Raw genomic sequence first — 20,931 nt, 5'->3', positions numbered from 1 at the left:
TGGGCCGCACAGAGGAAAAAAATAATTTGGGGGTGACTTTTTTTAAAACACACACCTTGGGATCACTGATTTTGAACATTTTTCACTTGTTTATTATAGCAAACGTGCACATTCTTTGTTTAAATATATTTTTTTTTTTTTTACATTTTATTCCGTTCTTGTAACTAAGTCTTACAATTAGCACTATATAGAAATTTTGACCAACATCTTTTAGTAATGTTCCCCATCTTGTTGTAACGTGCCCATCCTTGTATTGTGCCCCATCCTAGTCCCCATCCCACAGTAATGTGCTCATCCTTGTCCCCATCCTAAAGTAATGTTCCACATCCTTGTCCCTATCTTGTAGTAATGTGCCCCAGTCTAGTCCCCATCCCACAGTAATATGCTCATCCTTGTCCCCATCCTAAAGTAATGTTCCACATCCTTGTCCCTATCTTGTAGTAATGTGCCTCATCCTTGTCCCCATCTTATCGTAATGTGTCCATCCTGTACTAATGTGTTCATCCTTGTCAACATCCTATAGTAATGTCCCCAACCTATAGTAATGTATCCATCCTGTACTAATGTGTTCATCCTTGTCCCCATGTTATAGTAATGTCCCCAATCTATAGTAATGTGTCCATCCTTGTCCCCCATCTTATAGTAATGTTCCCCATCCTTGTCCCCTTGTAGCAATGTCCCCATCCTATAGTACTGTCCCATCCTATAGTAATGTCCCCAGCCTTATCCCTATTCAATAGTAATGTTTCCCATCCTTGTCCCCTTGTAGTAATGTTCCTATCCTATAGTAATGTGCCCACCTTGTCCCCATCCTATAGTAATGTCCTCAGCCTTATCCCTATTCTATAGTAATGTTTCCAATCCTTGTCCCCTTGTAGTAATGTCCCTATCCTGTAGTACTGTTCCCATCCTATAGTAATGTGCTCACCTTGTCCCCATCCTATAGTAATGTCCCCATTCTATAGTAAATGTCCCCATCCAATAGTATTGTGCCCATCCTTGTAATGTCCCAATCCTATAGTAATGTCCCCAGCCTTATCCCCATCCCATATTAATGTGCGCACTTTGTCCCCATTATGTAGTAATAGGTTTGGGGGGGTGGCAGCGGCTAAAAGGGGGCAGTGGCTGTAACTTACCGATCGCTCCCCTCAGCTTCCCCAGACGCCGGAGTGAAGCTGAGGGTGGCGGTCTCTGGCCCCAGACCCACAGGGGTTGGGGAGATCGGTCACAAGGCCGGTCTCTCCAATCAGAGCTGGGGGCGGGTGTAACACGTCACGGAGCTCCAGCCAATGATCGGTGCTATAGCTGCCCTGATCATGGCTGGATTTCAATGTTTTAGCCATTTTCAATGGCTGAAACATTACAGTGGCTGTGATTGGATGACGAAAGCCGCTCAGCCAATCACAGCCTCCGTAGGTCCGGGAGGAGACACCACCCCTCCTGAGGTCAGGCAGAGGTCCCCTTCTCCCCGAATCTAAGGTACTTGCAAAGCAATTGCAGCCACCGGGGCCCGCGATTTCGCCATGACGTACTGGGTACATCATGGGTCCTTAAGTACGTACGTCATAGGTCGCTAAGGGGTTAAGCAGTCCTTCACATACACACACACAAAATAAAACCACCATTCTATTCACCTGTCCCGCGTTCCCTCGGCTGCCTCACCTCTGCTTCATGTGGCCCCCAGGCCTGTGCCCCTGTTCACTATCGCGGCAGGTGCAGGGGCTGCAGCCCCTGTCAGCGATGTCAGATGAATGTATTGCAGGCGCGAGAGCGCAGTTCCGGCAATACATTCATCTGACAAAGTGCAGACAGTGGCTGCGGCCCCTGCCGTGATAGTGAACAGGGGCACGGGCCTGGGGACCGCACAAAGCCGCCTGAGGGGGCCGCATGCGGCCTGCGTGTTTGAGACCCCTGGTCTAATCCTTGTACTTCCTGCAGAACGTAAGTTTGCGCTTGATGTTCTACTTGGAGAAAAGTAGCTTCTTTGCTTCCCTCCTTGACACCACGGTAGAATCTAAAGTCTTTGCATCACCGTGCGTGCATATTCACCAACACCTGCCTGCTGTCGTTCCAGAGCAAGCTCTGCACTGGTGTTGAACCAGTCTTACTGAGGAATCCTTTTTAGGAGATGGTCCTGGACTTTTTTGGGTGCTATGAAGCCTTCTCCACAGCAATCGAATCTCTCTTTGAAGTTTATTGATACCGGATTTAGGGGTATCCCTATAAGCAGCAATGTCCTCAAAAGCAAACCAATGATGACTGCACATCTTTCTTTGGAGATAATTTGGTCTTCTGTTAAACATGGTTATTTCAAGCTCCAGTCCCCATTAAAGCAACCAGTCTGCTCTTAGAACTCATTTAGCATGACAAAATATCAGATGCCTTGCCCCCATTTACACTTTCTGCTGAGAAAATGAGAAGATCACTGAAATAATGTAAGCATAATGATACATATAAAAAAATAGCGTTAACGAGGACAAAGCAGCTGATATTACTCAAGGGCTGAAATGCAGGAAATAGGATTTTTTTGTGATTAAGTTAATTTTCATTCCAAGGAGTGACTATTTTTTGTAACTCATCTAAATCACTTCACAATCTAGAAAATTGCCACTCTAAAAACTAAAGGAGCAAATGTTAGTCTCAAACCTTTTGGCCAACAATGTGCAAGTTCCACGGTGGTGAACGTGCTTTAATTATTATGATGTACTCGGACTCATTCTTCCTACTGGTCTACCCTACATCACACCTTCACTAGTCCTTTCAGAAAACGACAAACCATTTGTATCATGTATTTATGTAGCACGCAACAAGACTAACAACTGTAAGTAGGGTGCACATACATGTCTGAAGGTCTACAAGACAGGTTTTAAACACTTTCCTCATTAACATGTTTCGCTAATCTGTCATCCATTAATAACTTCACACTGTTCACGATTGTTGCCTTGTATCAAAGGGGTTGTCCCAGGAACAAAGTTACATTTGGATGGGATAAAAAATAAAATAAAAAACAATGTTCCTGTGCTGAGATCATCTTATATATGTGTCCCTGCTATGTACTGTGTAATGGATGTGCCTGACTGAGCAAGAACATAGTCTGATCGTATTACATCTCCTGGGCAGGGGTGGAAGAGAGGATGACAGACATTACAGCACAGGATCGCTAATTATTCTTTTATTTTTAGGTAAAACATTGCCTATAAATTGGCTGGCAAATGCTTTACCTTCCAAAAAGAATCAGCTGTAATCAAGTGCTGTAATGTCTTTAGACTGTTTTTCATCCTCCCCGGTCCAGGAGCTCAGACCATGTCCCTGTACGGTCAGACACAGCCATTACACAGCACATAGCAGGGGCACATATATAAGAATATCTCAGCACAGGAACAGTTTTTGTAATCCCATCCAATTGTGAAAATTATTTTTCTTCCCAGATGTATTGATTAAAATTAACTTTGTTGGAAAAACCCATTTAAATTCAGAATATGTACATCAAAGCTCTTGCCAAAGGAAGATTTATAGACAAATTGATACAGATCAATTCAGTAGGGGCCTATCCAGCTGCCATGTATGACAGAGAATATTTCAGTTAATGTACAAAACAATCAGTAGCCTAAAGTGAATAATTCTGCAATAACAAACATCTATAAAATCACACCACACTCCTAAATATCCAAAGGGTTTGTTGTACTTGTGTTTGTTGGTTAAGGTCTGCATACCTCCCTTAGGACTAGATAACTGTCCCAGTGCATACACCGCACAATCATCACAAATCTTGGTGCACATTCTAACAGATCATACGAGAAACTAGAATAAAACCTACTGAAAAGCAAAGAAAATTGTACTACACTGCCATTTTTAGTAATAAGATGCATTAGTATGTCTAAAGGGTTACTGGCAAGAATGCAAAAAATTTCCTTAATGCAAAGGTTTCACATCAGATTAGGCATACTTAAAAGGGGTGGTTCACCCATATTTTTTATTGTCTGTTTCTCAATATAATGTCGAACTAATGTTTCTCTCAAATACCTTGTGTTGGCAATAGTGCCTGCACTATTGCAGACCGCTGTTCCCCGCTCCGGTGACGTCACGTCAAGTTCCGCACACGTCACATCCCTGCGGCCGGCTGCAGTCTTCCTGACTCACTGAGGTGTGAGCGGTGTTTCACCGCTGTCACAGCCTATCTGCTCCCTCCTCCCTTACAGCAGAACACCGCAAGAAGGAGACGTACTGGGCTGTGACAGCGGTGAAACACCGCCCACAGCTCAGAGAGTCCGGAAGATTGCAGCCGGCCGCAGGGATGTGAGGTGTGTGGAACTTGACGTGACGTCACCAGAGCGGGGAATAGCGGTCTGCAATAGCGCCTCTCACAGGCAGTATTGCCAACACAAGGTGTTTGAATATCGAACTAGACAAAAAATATGGGTGAACCATCCTTTTAAGTAATACATTTTGGTAAGGTAGTAAAACTCAATCAGGTAGAAGGACAAACTAGTCTTTAAAAAATAAATATAAATATTAGCTTTAAAATTGTGCTCTAGGTGAAGATGGTAGCGATGTGATCTTTAGAAGTGTTTCGCTTTCATGTGTTTAGCAGGGGCTTCGTCTAAATCCACAAGAAACGTGTTTTAGGTGTACCCCTGAGCCACTTAGTAAGAGTAGGCTTTTGGTTTAGGTTGGCCTCTTTCAGTTGACCATATGCACCTAATTATATCTGTGCTTCAGTTCACCTGCACAATGCGAGGCTGGGGTTCTACACGGCAGAAAACGACTAAAGGGACTGCAGTATCAGACTCAGCAGAGACCTCAGTGGTCAGACCACAAAGAGCATAAAGTAAGGTCTTATCCTAATAACACGGAATGGTTTTATTAGATAGGAAAACACCTTTATACACAAATGGCCTGATTCATCAAGAGTGACGTTCATGCCAGTCTTGATGAGTAAATACATGCTGGAGCAAATGAGTGAGTTGCAATTCATGAAGCGTATGCTCTAAATGAATCAGGTTCGGTAGAAGAGTGGCATTTACCTCGCCACAAACGCCAGTCCCTGCTGGAGTACGATTTGTGGTGTAGCTTAGGCTACTTTCACACATCAGTTTTTTGGCATCGGGCACAATCCGGCGTGTGCCTGATGCAACTGATCCAGATTTTTTTTTTTTTTTTTTTACGGATCCAGTATACCTGATCCGTCAAACGGATCCGATGCATCCGTTTTTTGACGCATTACGCCGGATTCGGCGTCCATAGGCTTCCATTGTAAATCAAGCCAGATCGCGCTGGATCCGGCCCAATGCGTTTTTTTGTCAGAGACAAAAAATGTTACAAGAGACGTTCCATCCGGCCGCCGCATTAGCTAATTACGACGGATCCGGCAAAAGCCAGATGCAACGCAAGGCCATCAGGCACAATCCGGCGCTAATACAAATCAATGGGGATAAAACGGATCCGGCTCTGGATCAGTTATCCGTTTTTGTCCGGATTGTGCCTAATGGAAAAAACAGATTTGTGAAGTTAGCCTTATACGGACGCTACATATTTGACAAGCATCGGTCTCCACGACCCCGGCCCAGCTCCACTCACTGTCGTAGCTGGGCTAAAATGGCGTGAGAACATCAAAAATTGCAACATTTTAGCACAGCCTCACGTTGTACCAAAAGTATGCAACTTTTCAAAAGCTTTTTACGCCAGAATACTGGGGCCCAAAAGGTTTTGAAGTAGCCATGTCGAAGTAGTAAAACAGTAGCTAGATAGGATCAAATCCTTGGCCTAAATAAACCCCCTCGTGCAACAAATATGAGACTTTAGACAACTTCTAGCTGGAAAATTAAAAAAGATAATACAACATCTAAAGCTGGTCATGTCTCATCAAGGGCATCTTATTGTAGTCAGAAAACTATGGTATTAAATTCTAGCTGTTCTAAACCATATAAACACGGACAAAAAGGGAAGGCGCAGCTACGTTTAAAAAAACAACCCTAAGAACTGATTTGCCTTAGCTAAGTGATGAGGAGTGTCTGAACAGGAAAAATTGGGGTTCTATTCAAAACATCATGTGAAGCATATGAAGGGGGTATATAAAGCACACTAAGGGAAACACTACGAAATAGACATTGTAAAAGTCAGCATCCAGTTGATAAAAAGCTCACAATTGTTTCTGCGGGGTTTATTTTAATATGTAATAAATACTGATATGTTTCTATACTTTAAAGTTGTAATATAAATGTATTTATAAAGTTAAAGCTAGAATCATACAAGGACCTTTTTTCCCCTCTCCTTTTATTGGTTTCTGTTTAAGACACCACCATTATAAACCGAGAAAAAAAAAAAAGCAAAAAGCGTAATCCTGGCCAAAATTCGCAATTTCTGCTTCGCTTCAGTTCAGAAGTGGGGGATAAAAGGTTTGCCTTCTCTATTGTTACAGGAGTGATCATACACAGAAACAGTGGCTAAAGCTTTTTATATTCACAGGATGATGACTTATACAATGTAATAGGAGATAACTCACCATCTGCATACACACAAGAAGCATTAAAATGTAACAAAAAGCAATGCAAAATTAAATCTTCGTAAAAAAAACAACATGATTTCATATAAAACAACATTTTTCTGCTTTTTGATTAAGAAGTGCTTTGCATGAAAGAATACATTCACAAGGGGTGGTAATGGTACAGGAGAGACCCGTCAGACATACACAGCACATTGGAAGTGTGTGGCCCCATATCTCATCTGCACCATCACAACCATGAGTGAATAAGCAGGAGGGTACAGGTTAGTGGAAAGAAAGTCTACATCAAGAATGCATTGCAGAAACTTTTCACAATTTCCTTAAACAGTATTGATCATTGCACAGGCCTGGCCTTATGGCTTACATTTGCATTCCATGTTCAGAAAGGGACCAAGATCAATCGATTAAGTATCACTAAAGATTGCCAGCGCTGCTAATGTTTTCAGAAATATATATTAGAAAAAGAAAAAAAAAGTTGGAATTCTGGGTCAGGCTGCTTTCACACATCAGTTTTTTGCCATCAGGTACAATACGGCAAAAACATGAAAAAAAACGGATCCGGCATCTGTTGCCGCCGGATGTTTTTTCCCCCCATAGACTTTCATTAGCGCCGGATTGCCTTGCGTTTCATCCATGCTTTTGCCGGATCCGGCAAAATTTTACTTGTTCGGTGGCCGGATGAAACATTGAAGTGAATGTGTCCGGCAAAAAAACGGATCGCGCCGTACGGCATGTTTTATAATGGAAGCCTATGGACGCCGGATCAGTTTTTTTTTTAACTGAGCATGCTCAGTATCACACCGGATCTGTCAAAAAACTGAAGGAACTGATGGTAAAAAAACTGATGCAACTGATCCGTATTTTTCGCCGGATCCGTCACAACAGTTTGTTCGCTGGATCGTGCCTGATGCCAAAAAACTGATGTGTGAAAGCAGCCTTAATTGGATACCGAGTCAGTAATAGTGCTTCCTAGATGCCTGCAGACTTTCACCATTAGGCTCTGTCCACATGGGCGTGTGATTTCTGCCATAAATACTAGATCTGTCAAATGACTCCTCGTGGTGTTTATTATGTCACAGTATCCTTCACTGGGTTGGAAAAAAAAAAACCCCGAACAAAATACTAAATATTCTGTGACTGTTACATAGACTTAAATGGGCAAACTAGTTAAGTTGATCACCAAACAGCTGTGAGTGGCTCCGCAGACATACAGCTGTCTAGTGTAGTCTATAGGATGTGATCAGCAGAATCCGACATGTATGTGCTGGAGATTCTTCACTATGTGTACAGAGGTTTTATACTGAAGGACGCCTCCAGACATGCGAAGGCTGCTTTGCTTCTCTGCTGGCATGTCCATAGGAGTGTATTAAGCATTAAACACACATCTTGCTTCTCTTTTAAAGGGTTTATCTGGTTTAGAATTTCTATTTTTTTTTTCATAACATTGAAGAACAGTCCTATTCATGCTGTATAAAAAGGGACTGTCCAATATGGAAAACCCCTTTCACACTATACAACTCTATAAGTACACTAGAGAAAATACTAAAACAAAAAAACACCCTTTTGCAAAGTCTCTTTAATCTAAATTGAACCATCTAAAGCTAATATGGTTACAATAACCTTTCAAAATGTAAGGACTGGCGTGGACAGGATATAAATGCCTATGGGGTTTCCAATTTGTTAAAGAACTAATACGTTGCTGACGATTATCGCTCCGTTAAGTGGAGTCAGGAGAACGAAAAGCAAAAGAGTGTAAGGGGGGCATGTAAATCTTTCTATGTATGGTTAAAATAGAGACATAGGAGATATGTGGCCAGGAAATGTGCCTAGTCTTCCCATCTATATAAACATCTATATATACATTATATATACACAGTATATACCTTCAAATTATAGTTGAAAAACAGTTTAATATTGACTACACAGACTTCAAAATAATTAACTCAAACCTAACCAACAATTTGTAAGGTCTATATAAAAACAAAATTACATAAACAATACTACTAGTAATTACTTAATGGCTAATCAATGGTGGTCTGATCTCTGGCATCTTGGCGGAAAGGGGTCAGATGCCCCCTTTGGCAGTTTCCAGTGGGACGCTCCATCTCAGCACCGCTGGAGTGCATAGGGCGTACAGCAGATCTCAGCATAGCAAGAAGCCAAGGGAACTGTAAAGCAGCCATAGTTCTTGACTAAGAATGTAACCCTTTCACTGCAAGGATTGGCAGGATTTTACAAATACCATAAGATTGTCAGAACTCCTATTTCATTAAGAACATTGAACTATCATCTACTGGTCACTACTGCTACATTTCATTCAGATAACATATGAAAACAAATCAAAATCCAACAGATACCTTTCAATGCTATGACTTTGCTGGCTGGATTCATGATTGCATTATCGGCAGATATGGGGCGACGAATAGGATTGTTGGGGTCGTTCAGATCAATGATAACTACTTGGGCTTGCTCTCCAACTTTCTCTCTGATGCAGATGAACTTGTCAGACTCCATGGTGAGTGTACTAAAGCCAATATTTGCTGGGTTAATGCCCAGATTTTGGAGCTAAAGGAAAAAAAAAAAAAAAAGAAAAAAAATGAAGTTAGGAGATGTACCATTAAAGCACAACTGGAAGAACAGAAATATACATTCTAAGGCATGAAAACAAATTGTACATATATAAAACCTATAAAGATGCTACTTTAGATGAACACCACACAATAGACAATACCAAAAGCAGACATACCAGAACGACTGAAGACTACCAGATGTTTAATGGGCTCACAGTGTATGGCATATTTCGACGGGCCGTTGGAGGGAGCCCCCCGCCTATGGGGGGGCAGTTGCAGCAAGAGTCTGGCTATGTTTATCAGCCCAGCTCTTGCAGCTGATCACACCGGCAGTACACGCTCAATCAGCATGTCATATCTGTCATGGAACATTAAGGCTATGTGCCCACACTGCGGAAAATGCACAGAATTTGAAGCGGATTTTTTGCGGAAAGTTGGCGGATTTTTCAAACATCTGCAGCACAGCGAGTCCCCAGCCATTTCTATGGCATTTGGGGATTGCTGTGCCCATGCTGCGGTTTGTTCCGCAGTGGAAACAATGCGGTATTTCCCTGCAGAAAAATCTGCAGCATGTGAATTATTCCTGGGATTTCTCTGCAGGGTCCCATATACTTACCTGCTTTGATAGAAGATACCGGAGTCACTTTCTTCCGGTGGAGCGCGGTGGATCCAGGAGCAGCAAGGAGGAGGTGGGCGGGGCATGCACAAGCTCCGGTCATGTGACAGACGGAGCTAGTTCAGGCCCGCCCACCTTCTCCTGCAGACGCTGACAGAGTGACCCGGCCGCCGGAAAGCGAAGTGCTGCGTGATGGAGGTAAGTATGAACGCCCCGATCATGGCAGCACTTGTTCTGCATTGAGGATGCAGTGCCGAAGCCATGGTCCTGTATCCTCAATGCAGAATAACCACAGCATATCCGCAGGACATTCCGCAATACAACCGCAGCATGGAAACAGACAAAGTTGTGCTGCGGATTTCTGGGAGCTCCTGCGGAATGTCCTGCGGATATAACCGCAGGACACTGTCCCCGTGGGCACCTAGCCTAATTTACCATTGTGCTATACCATGTAGTACTAAGAGGAAAGGCTGACCATACAGAAGCATGTTAGATGACACCCATCTCTCCTGAACAGAGCATTTATGTGCTCTCAAATGGTGGAAAGAGAGAAAAAACAGCCAGACACACGACAATGGCCTATACCCTTGTATAGGAGGTTGTGAGACTAGACTCAAGCCCAATATCACCTGTACAGGAAGAGTCAGGGGAGCCCCCATACTCATAAGGTTGACAGCTGCAGTAGACTAACAGATGTTTATAGGCCCTGCATTAAAAGGTGAGCGGGACCAGTGATGTCACAGCGACTAATAACTGCTGGGTCACGGGCGTGATCGGCTATTACTAGTGATGAGCGAGTATGCTTGTTACTACTCGGTACTCGCACGAGTATCACTGTACTCTGGCTACTCGGCGGGTACCGAGTAATTTTGCAATACTCGTGCTTTACTCGTGGTCTTCATTTCTGCATGTTGGCGCTCTTTTGAGAGCCAGCCCTCATGCAGGGATTGGCTGGCAGACCACTGCAATGTCACAGCCCTGTTAGTTGTGGAATTGCAGTGATTGGCCGGCCTGCACAGCGTGACCGAGCCTTTATACCGGCCGGCGCGCTGTGCTCTGTACACAGCCATCTCATATTCCCTGCTTTCCACGCCCACAGGCGCCTATGATTGGTTGCAGTGAGACACGCCCCCACGCTGAGTGACAGGTGTCACACTGCACCCAATCACAGCAGCCGGTGGGCGGGTCTATACTGTGCAGTAAAATAAATAAATTAAAAAAAACAGCGTGCGGTCCCCCCAATTTTAATACCAGCCAGATAAAGCCATACAGCTGAAGGCTGGTATTCTCAGGATGGGGAGCTCCACGTTATGGGGAGCCCCCCACCCTAACAATATCAGTCAGCAGCTGCCCAGAATTGCCGCATACATTATATGCGACAGTTCTGGGGCTGTACCCGGCTCTTCCAGATTTACCCTAGTGCGTTGGCAAATCGGGGTAATAAGGAGTTAATGGCAGCCCATAGCTGCCACTAAATCCTAGATTAATCATGTCAGGCGTCTCCCCGAGATTCCTTCCATGATTAATCTGTAAATTACAGTTAAAAAAACACACACACCCGAAAAATCCTTTATTAGAAATAAAAAACACTAACAAAGTCCCTCATTACCAATTTATTAACCCCGACAAACCCTCCATGTCCGGCGTACTCCACGGACTCCGGCGTCGCGTCCAGCTCTGCTGCATGGAAGTGACAGGAGCTGCAGAAGACACCGCCGCTCCGGTCACCTCCACGCAGCTAATGAAGGGAATAGCGCGATCAGCTGCTGTCAGTCAGGTAACTCCCGGCCACCGCTGGATCCAGCGGTGGCCGCGATTAACCTCAGTGACAGCAGCTGATCGCTATACTCACCTCAGTTGGTGCATGGAGCTGACTGGAGCGGCGGTGAGTAGCGCGATCAGCTGAGCTGTCACTGAGGTTACCCGCGGCCACCGCTGCATCCACCGCTGGATCCAGGTAACCTCAGTGACAGCTCAGCTGATCGCTATACTCATCTCATTAGCTGCGTGGAGGTGACCGGAGCGGCGGTGTATTCTGCAGCTCCTGTCACTTCCATGCAGCAGAGCTGGACGCGACGCTGGAGGACTGTGGAGTACGCCGGACATGGAGGGTTTGTCGGGGTTAATAAATTGGTAATGAGGGACTTTGTTAGTGTTTTTTATTTCTAATAAAGGATTTTTCGGGTGTGTGTGTTTTTTAACTGTAATTTACAGATTAATCATGGAAGGAATCTCGGGGAGACGCCTGACATGATTAATCTAGGATTTAGTGGCAGCTATGGGCTGCCATTAACTCCTTATTACCCCGATTTGCCAACGCACTAGGGTAAATCGGGAAGAGCCGGGTACAGCCCCAGAACTGTCGCATCTAATGTATGCGGCAATTCTGGGCGGCTGCTGACTGATATTGTTAGGGTGGGGGGCCCCCCCATAACGTGGAGCTCCCCATCCTGAGAATACCAGCCTTCAGCCGTATGGCTTTATCTGGCTGGTATTAAAATTGGGGGGACCGCACGCCGTTTTTTTTAATTATTTAATTATTTATTTCACTGCACAGTATACACACACCGGCTGCTGTGATTGGGTGAAGTGAGACAGCTGTCACTCAGCGTGGGGGCGTGTCTCACTGCAACCAATCATAGGCGCCGAAAAGCAGGAAAGCAGGGAATAGGAGATTGATTAATGAGCGGCCGGCTTTTTCAAAAGAGGAAAAGCCACCGGAGTTTGAACAGCTGTGCAGCGCCGCGGCAGTGATCGGGGAACGGTAAGTAAGAGAGAGGGGGGGGAACTGACCGACAGACTGTGAGAGGGGGACAGACAAGACAGAGAGAGACAGACCGACGGACTGAGGGAGATAGAATAAAAAAAAAAAAAAAACTGACCGACATCGCTAGTAAAAAGCACAAAACGTGCGTTTTGGACATCGGAGTGCCACACAAGGTTTTCATGTAAAATCTTTCATGTATTAATCTCAAAAAGTAACATACACCAGCTCTATCTCGCTATTGGGTATGTGCCCTTAACATTTCCGCCATGAAAATTCATTTTGGTGTCATTTTGGAAGGTTTTCTGGTGAGTCCGTAAAAATGGCGTAAAACTTGGACAAAATTGTTCAGAGCTGTGACTTTTGAGTGATAAATGCTTCAAGGGGTCTTCCCCATGCTGATGCCATGTCATTTGAGCACTCTTCTGAGACTTTTGTGACATTTTTAGGGTTTCTACATGCTGCCGGGGGGGGGTCATTTCACAAAAATACTCGGGTCTCCCATAGGATAACATTGGGCTCGGTGCTCGGGCAGAGTACACGAGTATCTTGGGAGGCTCGGCCCGAGCTTCGAGCACCCGAGCTTTTTAGTACTCGCTCATCACTAGCTATTACCTGTACACTCAATGTCGCTGGCTCTGTTCTCTTTCCGATGTGGAAGTGGGCAGAATCCCAATATCCCATGAATGTGTCCTTTACACTATGTGGATCCACTCCCGGTGTCACGCTGGGCTTTAGAATAATTCTGATGGCGACATTGTAGTAATGCACACTGTACACTTTGGGAATGCACCAGAAAAGCTCCTAACATAATACCCATAGATTCCATTGTGCTAAATTAGTTTCCAGGAAATGCCTACCAGATGGAGGCCGATGGGCAACATATGGCCACTATATGCTTAGCAGTGTCCTAACTCCGAAGTATACACCCCAATGCAAAGGTTTGATGTTCTCTGCAATCATTATGAATGCACTGCTAGTAGCTGCCCGGGTAAGTCATAACCAGAATTTGTAAAAAAAAAATTAAAAAAAAAAAAAAAATAATTAGTTTGCATGGGTTTACTCCAGATTCTCCAGTTTCCTCCCACACTGTAAAGACACACTGATAAGGAATTTACATTGTGAGCTCCAATGGGGACAGTGATCAAATCTGTAAAGCGCTATGGAATTAATAGCGCCATGTGAGTAAAATAATTAAAAGGGCCATAGAGTGCTCAGTATTACATCTAATAGTCAGAACCTGCATTTGCTTCTAAAGAAAGTACAGATATACGTGCAGTGGAATAGTAACACTGGCGACTTAGTACAAGCATAGTCCCAATCTCAATATATAAATATTAAATGGATAACAATGATTCTTCACACGTGTGGGATTCATGTTCTAGAATAGGCAGCAGATGGCATTCTTACTGGATGCCAGGCTTATACGCCACTGTATCCAATCAACTTAGTCAAGACAGATTTACCTTAAATAATCACAAGAAAATTTAACCATCTGTTAACTGTGAGAATATGCAAAGGAGACATGTCCTGCAAGTGCTGAACCTGGTGCCACGTGTGCAAGCTCATTACAGGAGCCATTTCCCCATGTATTCACCACTAGGAAAAATAAATAAGAAAAGGTCCTCGTCTACTACAACTACTCAGAATACATATAGTGACCAGACCGGGACAACCAGATCGTGGACTCTCACTCTCTCTAGGTGCTGCAGAAGCTGCGGTCATAAGCTTCTATATAGAAGAAGTGTGTGTGTGGGGGAGGGGGACAACGTTTCTAGCTTCAGGAATGACTAAATTGAAAAGTGCTGACAAGGATTCCTCCACTATTTTCCCTAAAGTTGTCAGCAGACTGAGGCAGTGTAAGGAAGGACGCAGATCTGCTGAGCAGGCCGCATTCTTCTAGTTTAACAACAGGATGTTAACCATTGTTCTCAACGGATTTCCCAATGTATTTCACAAAACTAAGCCCTGAAATGCGCCTCCAACTGAAAGTCATCAAGCTGAAATAATGCAAGTCACCAGAGGCAGAATACATCCACTGCCCTATAAATGACACACCTACAAAGCATGGGATAGAACAGCATTTCTATGGTAAGTAGATAAGTACAATGGTAGAAATTCCCTGGATACAACAGTTGTACAAACCAGCCATTCACACCATTAAAAACACCCCCCCCCCCCCCATTCCTCTAAAACACAAGATATAGTGGCGGACCCAATTCACTTGTGAGGCAAAGACAATGCAGTATAGGGAAAATAGTAATGTGGTGATCCCAGAGTGCATACTGCATATGCCATGACTGGGTTTGCATGTGTGGAGGGGGCTTAGAAGCTGATCTCCCTTCACACATGGTCGATGCCAGCTACATCATATAACTTGTAAATGTCTCCAACATCAGCGACCAGAGCTGCTGTCAACCATTCACATGCTGCTGTCAATCTCTGACAGCATTATTTATCTGGAGACAAACAGGAAAAAAAATGTGGTTCTTCCGCGCTGCCTCAATGGACCAGCAGGACTAAGTTGAAAATGGTTTGTCCATGCATTTCAAGGCAATTTACCCCATTCTTCAGAACAAAACCATAGTATCCTGCATAGATTTTACTTAAGGGGTGAAAAAAAATTCAGTAACTAGATTGGTTAAGGGGAAAAAAATATAATATAATATAATATAATAGAGATATATATATATATATATCTCTATCTCCTACATTTTTGGATAATGATTTTTTTTCAATGCTTAAATAAAATCACACACGTTTGTTGTCCATGTAACCATATTGGCATGGAGAATTGTGCTTATGTTTTACTATTTTATCCTATTTGCATTGTGCTCTCAGTAAATTATATTGTACAATGGATATGGTCAATGAAAATGGATGTTGTAAATGAAAACTAACTCAACCCACCCAAAACAAAAACCCCAAATAACAAAACCCAAAACACAACCATCATACCCATGTCGATGGAAAAATAAAAAAAGTTAAAAAGGGAAGGCTGGGTTCCCAAGATCGAAAGACTATTTGTAGCTACTCTCCACACTGGCTAATAGAATACAGTCCTGAACAAGTGACACCCTCTTAAAGGTTTTGTCCAGGCTTGCTTGCTGCTGACGTTAGATAGCATGTGGTGTACACAGTGACTATTTACGCCACGTGGGCATGGATTAGGCACAATCTTCATAAATTGTGCAGGGGACGCAGGACGCATGCAGTTACGCTGCAGTGCAGAACGCAGCGTAACTGCATGCAATATGCACACAGCCTTAAGCGGGCTTTACACGCTACGATATATCTTACGATAGGTCGCCGGGGTCACGTCGTAAGTGACGCACATCCGGCATCATTTGACATATCGTAGAGTGTGACAGCTACAAGCGAGTGTGAACGAGCAAAAATACTCACCTTATCGTTGCTCGTTGACACGTCGCTCATTTTCAAAATATCGAACGTCCTTCTGCGCACCGATTGTTCATTGTTCCCGAGGCAGCACACATCGCTCCGTGTGACACCACGGGAACGATGAACAGATCTTACCTGCGTCCAGCTGGCAATGCGGAAGGAAGGAGGTGGGCGGGATGTTTACGTCCCGCTCATCTCCGCCCCTCCGCTTCTATTGGCCGACGGCTGTGTGACATCGCTGTGACGCTGAACGTCCCTCTCCCTTCAGGAAGTGGATGTTCGCCGCCCACATCGAGGTCATCGGGAGTTACGGTAAGTATGTGTGATGGGGGTTACTCACTGTGCGACACGGGCAACAAATTGCCCGGGCCGCACAAACGATGGGGGCGGGTGCGATCGCTCATGAAATCGGCGTGTGTAAAGCAGCCTTTACTCTTGTTCTAGGCGCTGCATAATTTTGCTACATCCAAAACGCTGTGTTTTACAGCACAAGCAAAGCGGATGGGATTAATAGAAATCTCACGCCCATTGTGCTTTTTTATACTGTAAAGTCACAGGTCGGACGTCCATACGATACTCAAGCCGTGTCCATCCAAGCTACTCATTTCGAGTACAGAGCATTATAGTGCTCGCTGATCGCTAATAATAATCCACAAGATATTGTTCCTTTTCTATTGGGACAAATATGAAATTTGAAGCCAACTTAATTTCTCCTGACTGTAACAGATACAAACAGGGCATTACTTATAGCATTACTTATACTTTCAGCAGTACTCATCACTCGGCGGACACGTCAATATTATTTATCTATGTGCACTAGCTGGATTTCCTTAGGGACTACAATGACCTTGTTTCAAGCTGAATATCTATATGCGTTCAGTCAGTTTAAGGAGGCAGGGGACACTGATGTGTAATGAAAGATCCGGGTTTTTACAGAAAACGTATTTCATAAGCACACTACATTAATAATCGCTTTCCTTGGAAATATATATATATGGCGCAATTGGATTCTGCCGCCTCAGCACAACAGGCAGGTCATTCAATGTTAAAGGGATGAATAAATTAAATTAAAGGACTCTTTGGAAACAACAGAACTGTCAGAAGGCGCAAGTACATGAGAACATAGGTGTGTGTATATACACACACACACACACACACACACACACACACACACACACACACACACACACACACACACACACACACACACACACACACACACACACACGTCACTGTTCTAGTCCTATACTTTTGGGACTAGGTGGTCAGTCACAGCTGCATTACATAGTAATGTTACAAGGCAGCAGGAACTTTTAGTCATTTGCCAAGGCCTGCTCATTTTTATTTTCCAGATTTTACACATTTGTGGTTGAAACAATCTCGTTTTTGTCACAACTGTCCTGCATAAAAATTATTTTCAGCTCTTGTAAATGGCTCTGCAACTGCAGTCATTGTCTAGCCCTTGCCTAAGGGGTAGTAAACTCCCAAGCATGTCAAGTGCACAGAAATAGGGTTGAGTAGAAAAAACATAAGTTATTTCCACAAGAATATATAAAAAGACTTAAGTATACCTCTTTAATATTAATCTTTGCAGTAGATCGGCAACAACTCAGATCAGCGTTGGACTACCATGGACTGATCTTTGAGGCCTGCATTCTTGGGGCCAGGGATGAAAGGTGTCCATAACTGTGGTGATCAGTGGAGATATCGGACCACCACCAGTCTAATTTTCACCAAACCAGTGGATGCGTGATCCCTTTCGGAGACCTGACTACTGCTTTAAAGCCAATCTTTAATGAGTTCCAACTTATACTGTAATAAATTTGGAGCCGTCTCTGCCTATCTCAACAAGATCCATGGTGCCTAAATCTAGGACAGTAATAATTCTGCATTCTGACGAAGGCTTTTCTCGCCGAAACGGCCGTCGGGTGGACGCTGGCACCCGGTCTCTCCCGGATCCACTTTGGTATGTTTACTCTATGATGGACACTTGTCCCTCTGATTCTCTTTGTCTATATGGTTGCGGTTATCAGGCTTAACAGCCATTGTCACTTTATAACAATTTGACAATTCAGTCTTTAATTTTTGATGATATGTATACTATGTGACTTAATGGCTGTTTGAACCCATGCCGGTTACCATTGGCAACCTTGGTGTCTATACTGGGTATAGTTTTACTATCCTTCTATACTGTGTATATGGCTAAATTAATTGTCCAGGAATTATTAATAAACATCTAGTCCATTTTATCCGGGATTCTCCTGATCTCGGTGGTCCTCTTGTAATTGTGCCGCTCACCATTCACCTCAATAAAGATTCACCTTCTGCAATTGGGCTTTCTGGTAGTTTTTCCTTCTGTTACTATTGTAGCAAATTCTGCTCTGAAGTTGGCCAACTCCAAAGCTCTGGTCTCTTTGCCTATATTATGCTTTGTGGACCTTTTCGTTACCTCTATTGTTTTGGAAGGGCTGACATTTTGTGGACACAATTCTATAAAACACAGGATCCCTAAAAAACAAAATGTTTTATTTCATTTACACTCGCATAACATTTAATATTTTTTTATGCCTCATTCATAAGGTTTCTCTACCTATGATAGAAGAAAAAAAAAAAAAAGGTTTTCCAGTCATTGTGCTAGATCTAAATTTCAGCTGTTTTTTTGGTTAGTGGGACGTTATGGGGTTTTTTTTTGCATAGAGGAAAATGATAAAGCCTTTCACGTTTCCCATACCCATTAACCAGTGAATAACAGACAGCTCTCGAATGGCACACAAGCGCTATCCAATCTTTTTGAATGGGGATTTGCGAACTGATAAGGAAGAAAGATGCCAAATGTGAAAACACCTGTAGAATATAGAGGACACACCTAGTCCTGAAAGACAAGAACAGAACACGTACAACAAAGCTGGACGTCAGAATGGGGCCTTACATTGCACAGCAAATTAAAGATGGGAAATGGAAACGAGCTTGTAAACATGATATAGGCTGGTACTGGCACTATATACACTGTACAGAATGGCAATAATTCACTACCCCTACTAGAATTTTCCCAGGTAAATACCATCTTGGCTGCGGCACCACAGGGGTGATCAGGTGCTGCCAGACTAGCCTTATGTATGTCTATTCCTACTAATGAAACTGGCAATCAATACCATGGGTCATTTGAACACATCATTAAAAATGCATCCATTCTATCAGTACTAAAGTATCTGTTTCCTAGTCCTGCTGTAGTGTAATAATCCGGTAAATTCTAATTTTGGCCTTTAGTTATACATTACTCTTTCTGAAAAATGCAGATAATTCAGATGCCTAGTACTCACACACCTAAATCCTGAAATAAATAAAACTGCTACATCACAAGGTGTACAGATTGCTAAGGTAAAAGAAAAAAGAAATCCCACCATGATGTTGGGAAAGTCCCATAGAGTTGAGGCCTATTGTCCTCAGTAATGCTGGGTACTGCCTGGGGTTAGACTACAATCAAACTTTTACTACTTGCCTAAATGATCGGTCATAAAAGGCTGATGGAAACCACACTTTAATGATAGAAAAAGCTTTGCAAATACTGCTACAGATCCTGAGATAGATGGGTGAAATCACCCAACAAAAATGCTGGATGCTTTCCATGTTGATTTGTGTAAAGTATTGGAATTAGTTGTGTCTTCAGTATTTATGGCTAGAACAGCTTGTCCCCCTGCCATAGAGATAGTTCTGTTTCATATAACTTGTTCTTTTTTTTTTTTTTTTTTTTTTTTACTGCACTATTCTAAGTCCTGTTGTGTATAAATACGTGACTCTTCAGTATTTATGGCTAGAACAGCTTGTCCCCCTGCCATAGAGATAGTTCTGTTTCATATAACTTGTTCTTTTTTTTTTTTTTTTTTTTTTACTGCACTATTCTAAGTCCTGTTGTGTATAAATACGTGACTCTTCAGATTTTGTGTTATACCATGCCTGATGAAGAGACCTGAGTAGTCTCGAAAGCTTGCAATTATTACCATCTTTTCAGTTAGCCATTAAAAGGTATCAACCACTGAGGACTCTCTGTTCTTTTAAACAATTTTGGAATAGTTGTGGAATATAAAGGAAGGCGAGTGGAAGAGATGTTAAACCCCATTCACACGCTGTGGAAATTTTCTATTCGATAGTGAACCTGTCAATTTCACAATGGCAGGAGTTGAAGTGTCGGCGTGGGATCACTAAAGTATATGGTTTGGTTTTTTCAGCACCAATCCTGTGACGCCGACACGTCATCTCCGAGGCGCGCATGGCGTTGTGTCACTTGAGCCCTGCAGCCAGCCACCACTTCAAACACATGTTTTGGAAGGAATGATATGCAGAGGAAATCAGAGGGCAGCAGCGATCACTTATTCCAGATTAAAGTTTAGTCCAAAAGAATTGAGAATGAAGCGGATGTTGATTGGAGATGAGGAGCACACATCGCTGGATCGGCACCCACATAGGAGATGAAGGAGTATAGCCGTTATTACCGTATTGTTAGCTTTATAAGATGCACCGGATTAGAAGACACACCCCAATTTAGAGAAAAAAAAAAAGTAAAAAAAAAAAAAAAAAAAAAAAAAATGGGGTCAGTCATACTGTGGTGGTGTCTTAACGAGGGGGGCGGCGGCGGAGCGGGATCACAGGAGGGTGCTGGAGTAGGATAATGCTGGCTGCGGTGGGGTGGCTGTGCTCGCTGTGTGGAGCAGGGGCAGAGCAGCAGGTGTCCCAGATGCTCTGTTGGCGGTGCGGACTTCAAAGACATGGCGCCTGGAATCAGTGCGTGTGTAGATTGAGTTCTCGGCTCAATGACATCTGCGCACATGCCACCACGCATCCATCGGCCGGAGGCGTCGCGTGCGCAGATGAGATCTTGAGCTGAGAGCTCCATCTGCGCATGCGCCGACTCCGGGCTGATTTCTTTGAAGCCCGCACCGCCGACAGAGCATTTGGGACACCAGCCGCACCGCCCTGCTCCACACAGCCCCCATCACTGCCACCACAGCGCCCATCCTTCACTTCCTGCTAAGTTACATTTGGATTTTAAGACGCACCCCTCATTGTACACCATCGCTTA

At 43.6% G+C, this 20,931-nt stretch overlaps 1 protein-coding gene across 4 annotated transcripts in view; it reads right to left on the bottom strand.

Annotated features, from left to right (window-relative positions):
* Positions 1-20,931, bottom strand: part of CLTC (clathrin heavy chain) — a 105,960-nt gene that overhangs the window by 75,139 nt on the left and 9,890 nt on the right. For all 4 annotated transcript variants that reach the window (XM_075336225.1, XM_075336226.1, XM_075336227.1 and 1 more), the window contains exon 2: positions 8,860-9,067. In XM_075336225.1, coding sequence (XP_075192340.1) covers positions 8,860-9,067 — 208 coding nt within the window. The remainder of the gene's footprint in view (positions 1-8,859; positions 9,068-20,931) is intronic.

Source organism: Anomaloglossus baeobatrachus, chromosome 2, assembly GCF_048569485.1.
Source record: "Anomaloglossus baeobatrachus isolate aAnoBae1 chromosome 2, aAnoBae1.hap1, whole genome shotgun sequence".
NCBI lineage: Eukaryota > Metazoa > Chordata > Amphibia > Anura > Aromobatidae > Anomaloglossus > Anomaloglossus baeobatrachus.
The sequence above is the reverse complement of the archived record's forward strand: the minus strand, read 5'-3'. Positions and strand labels throughout refer to the sequence as shown.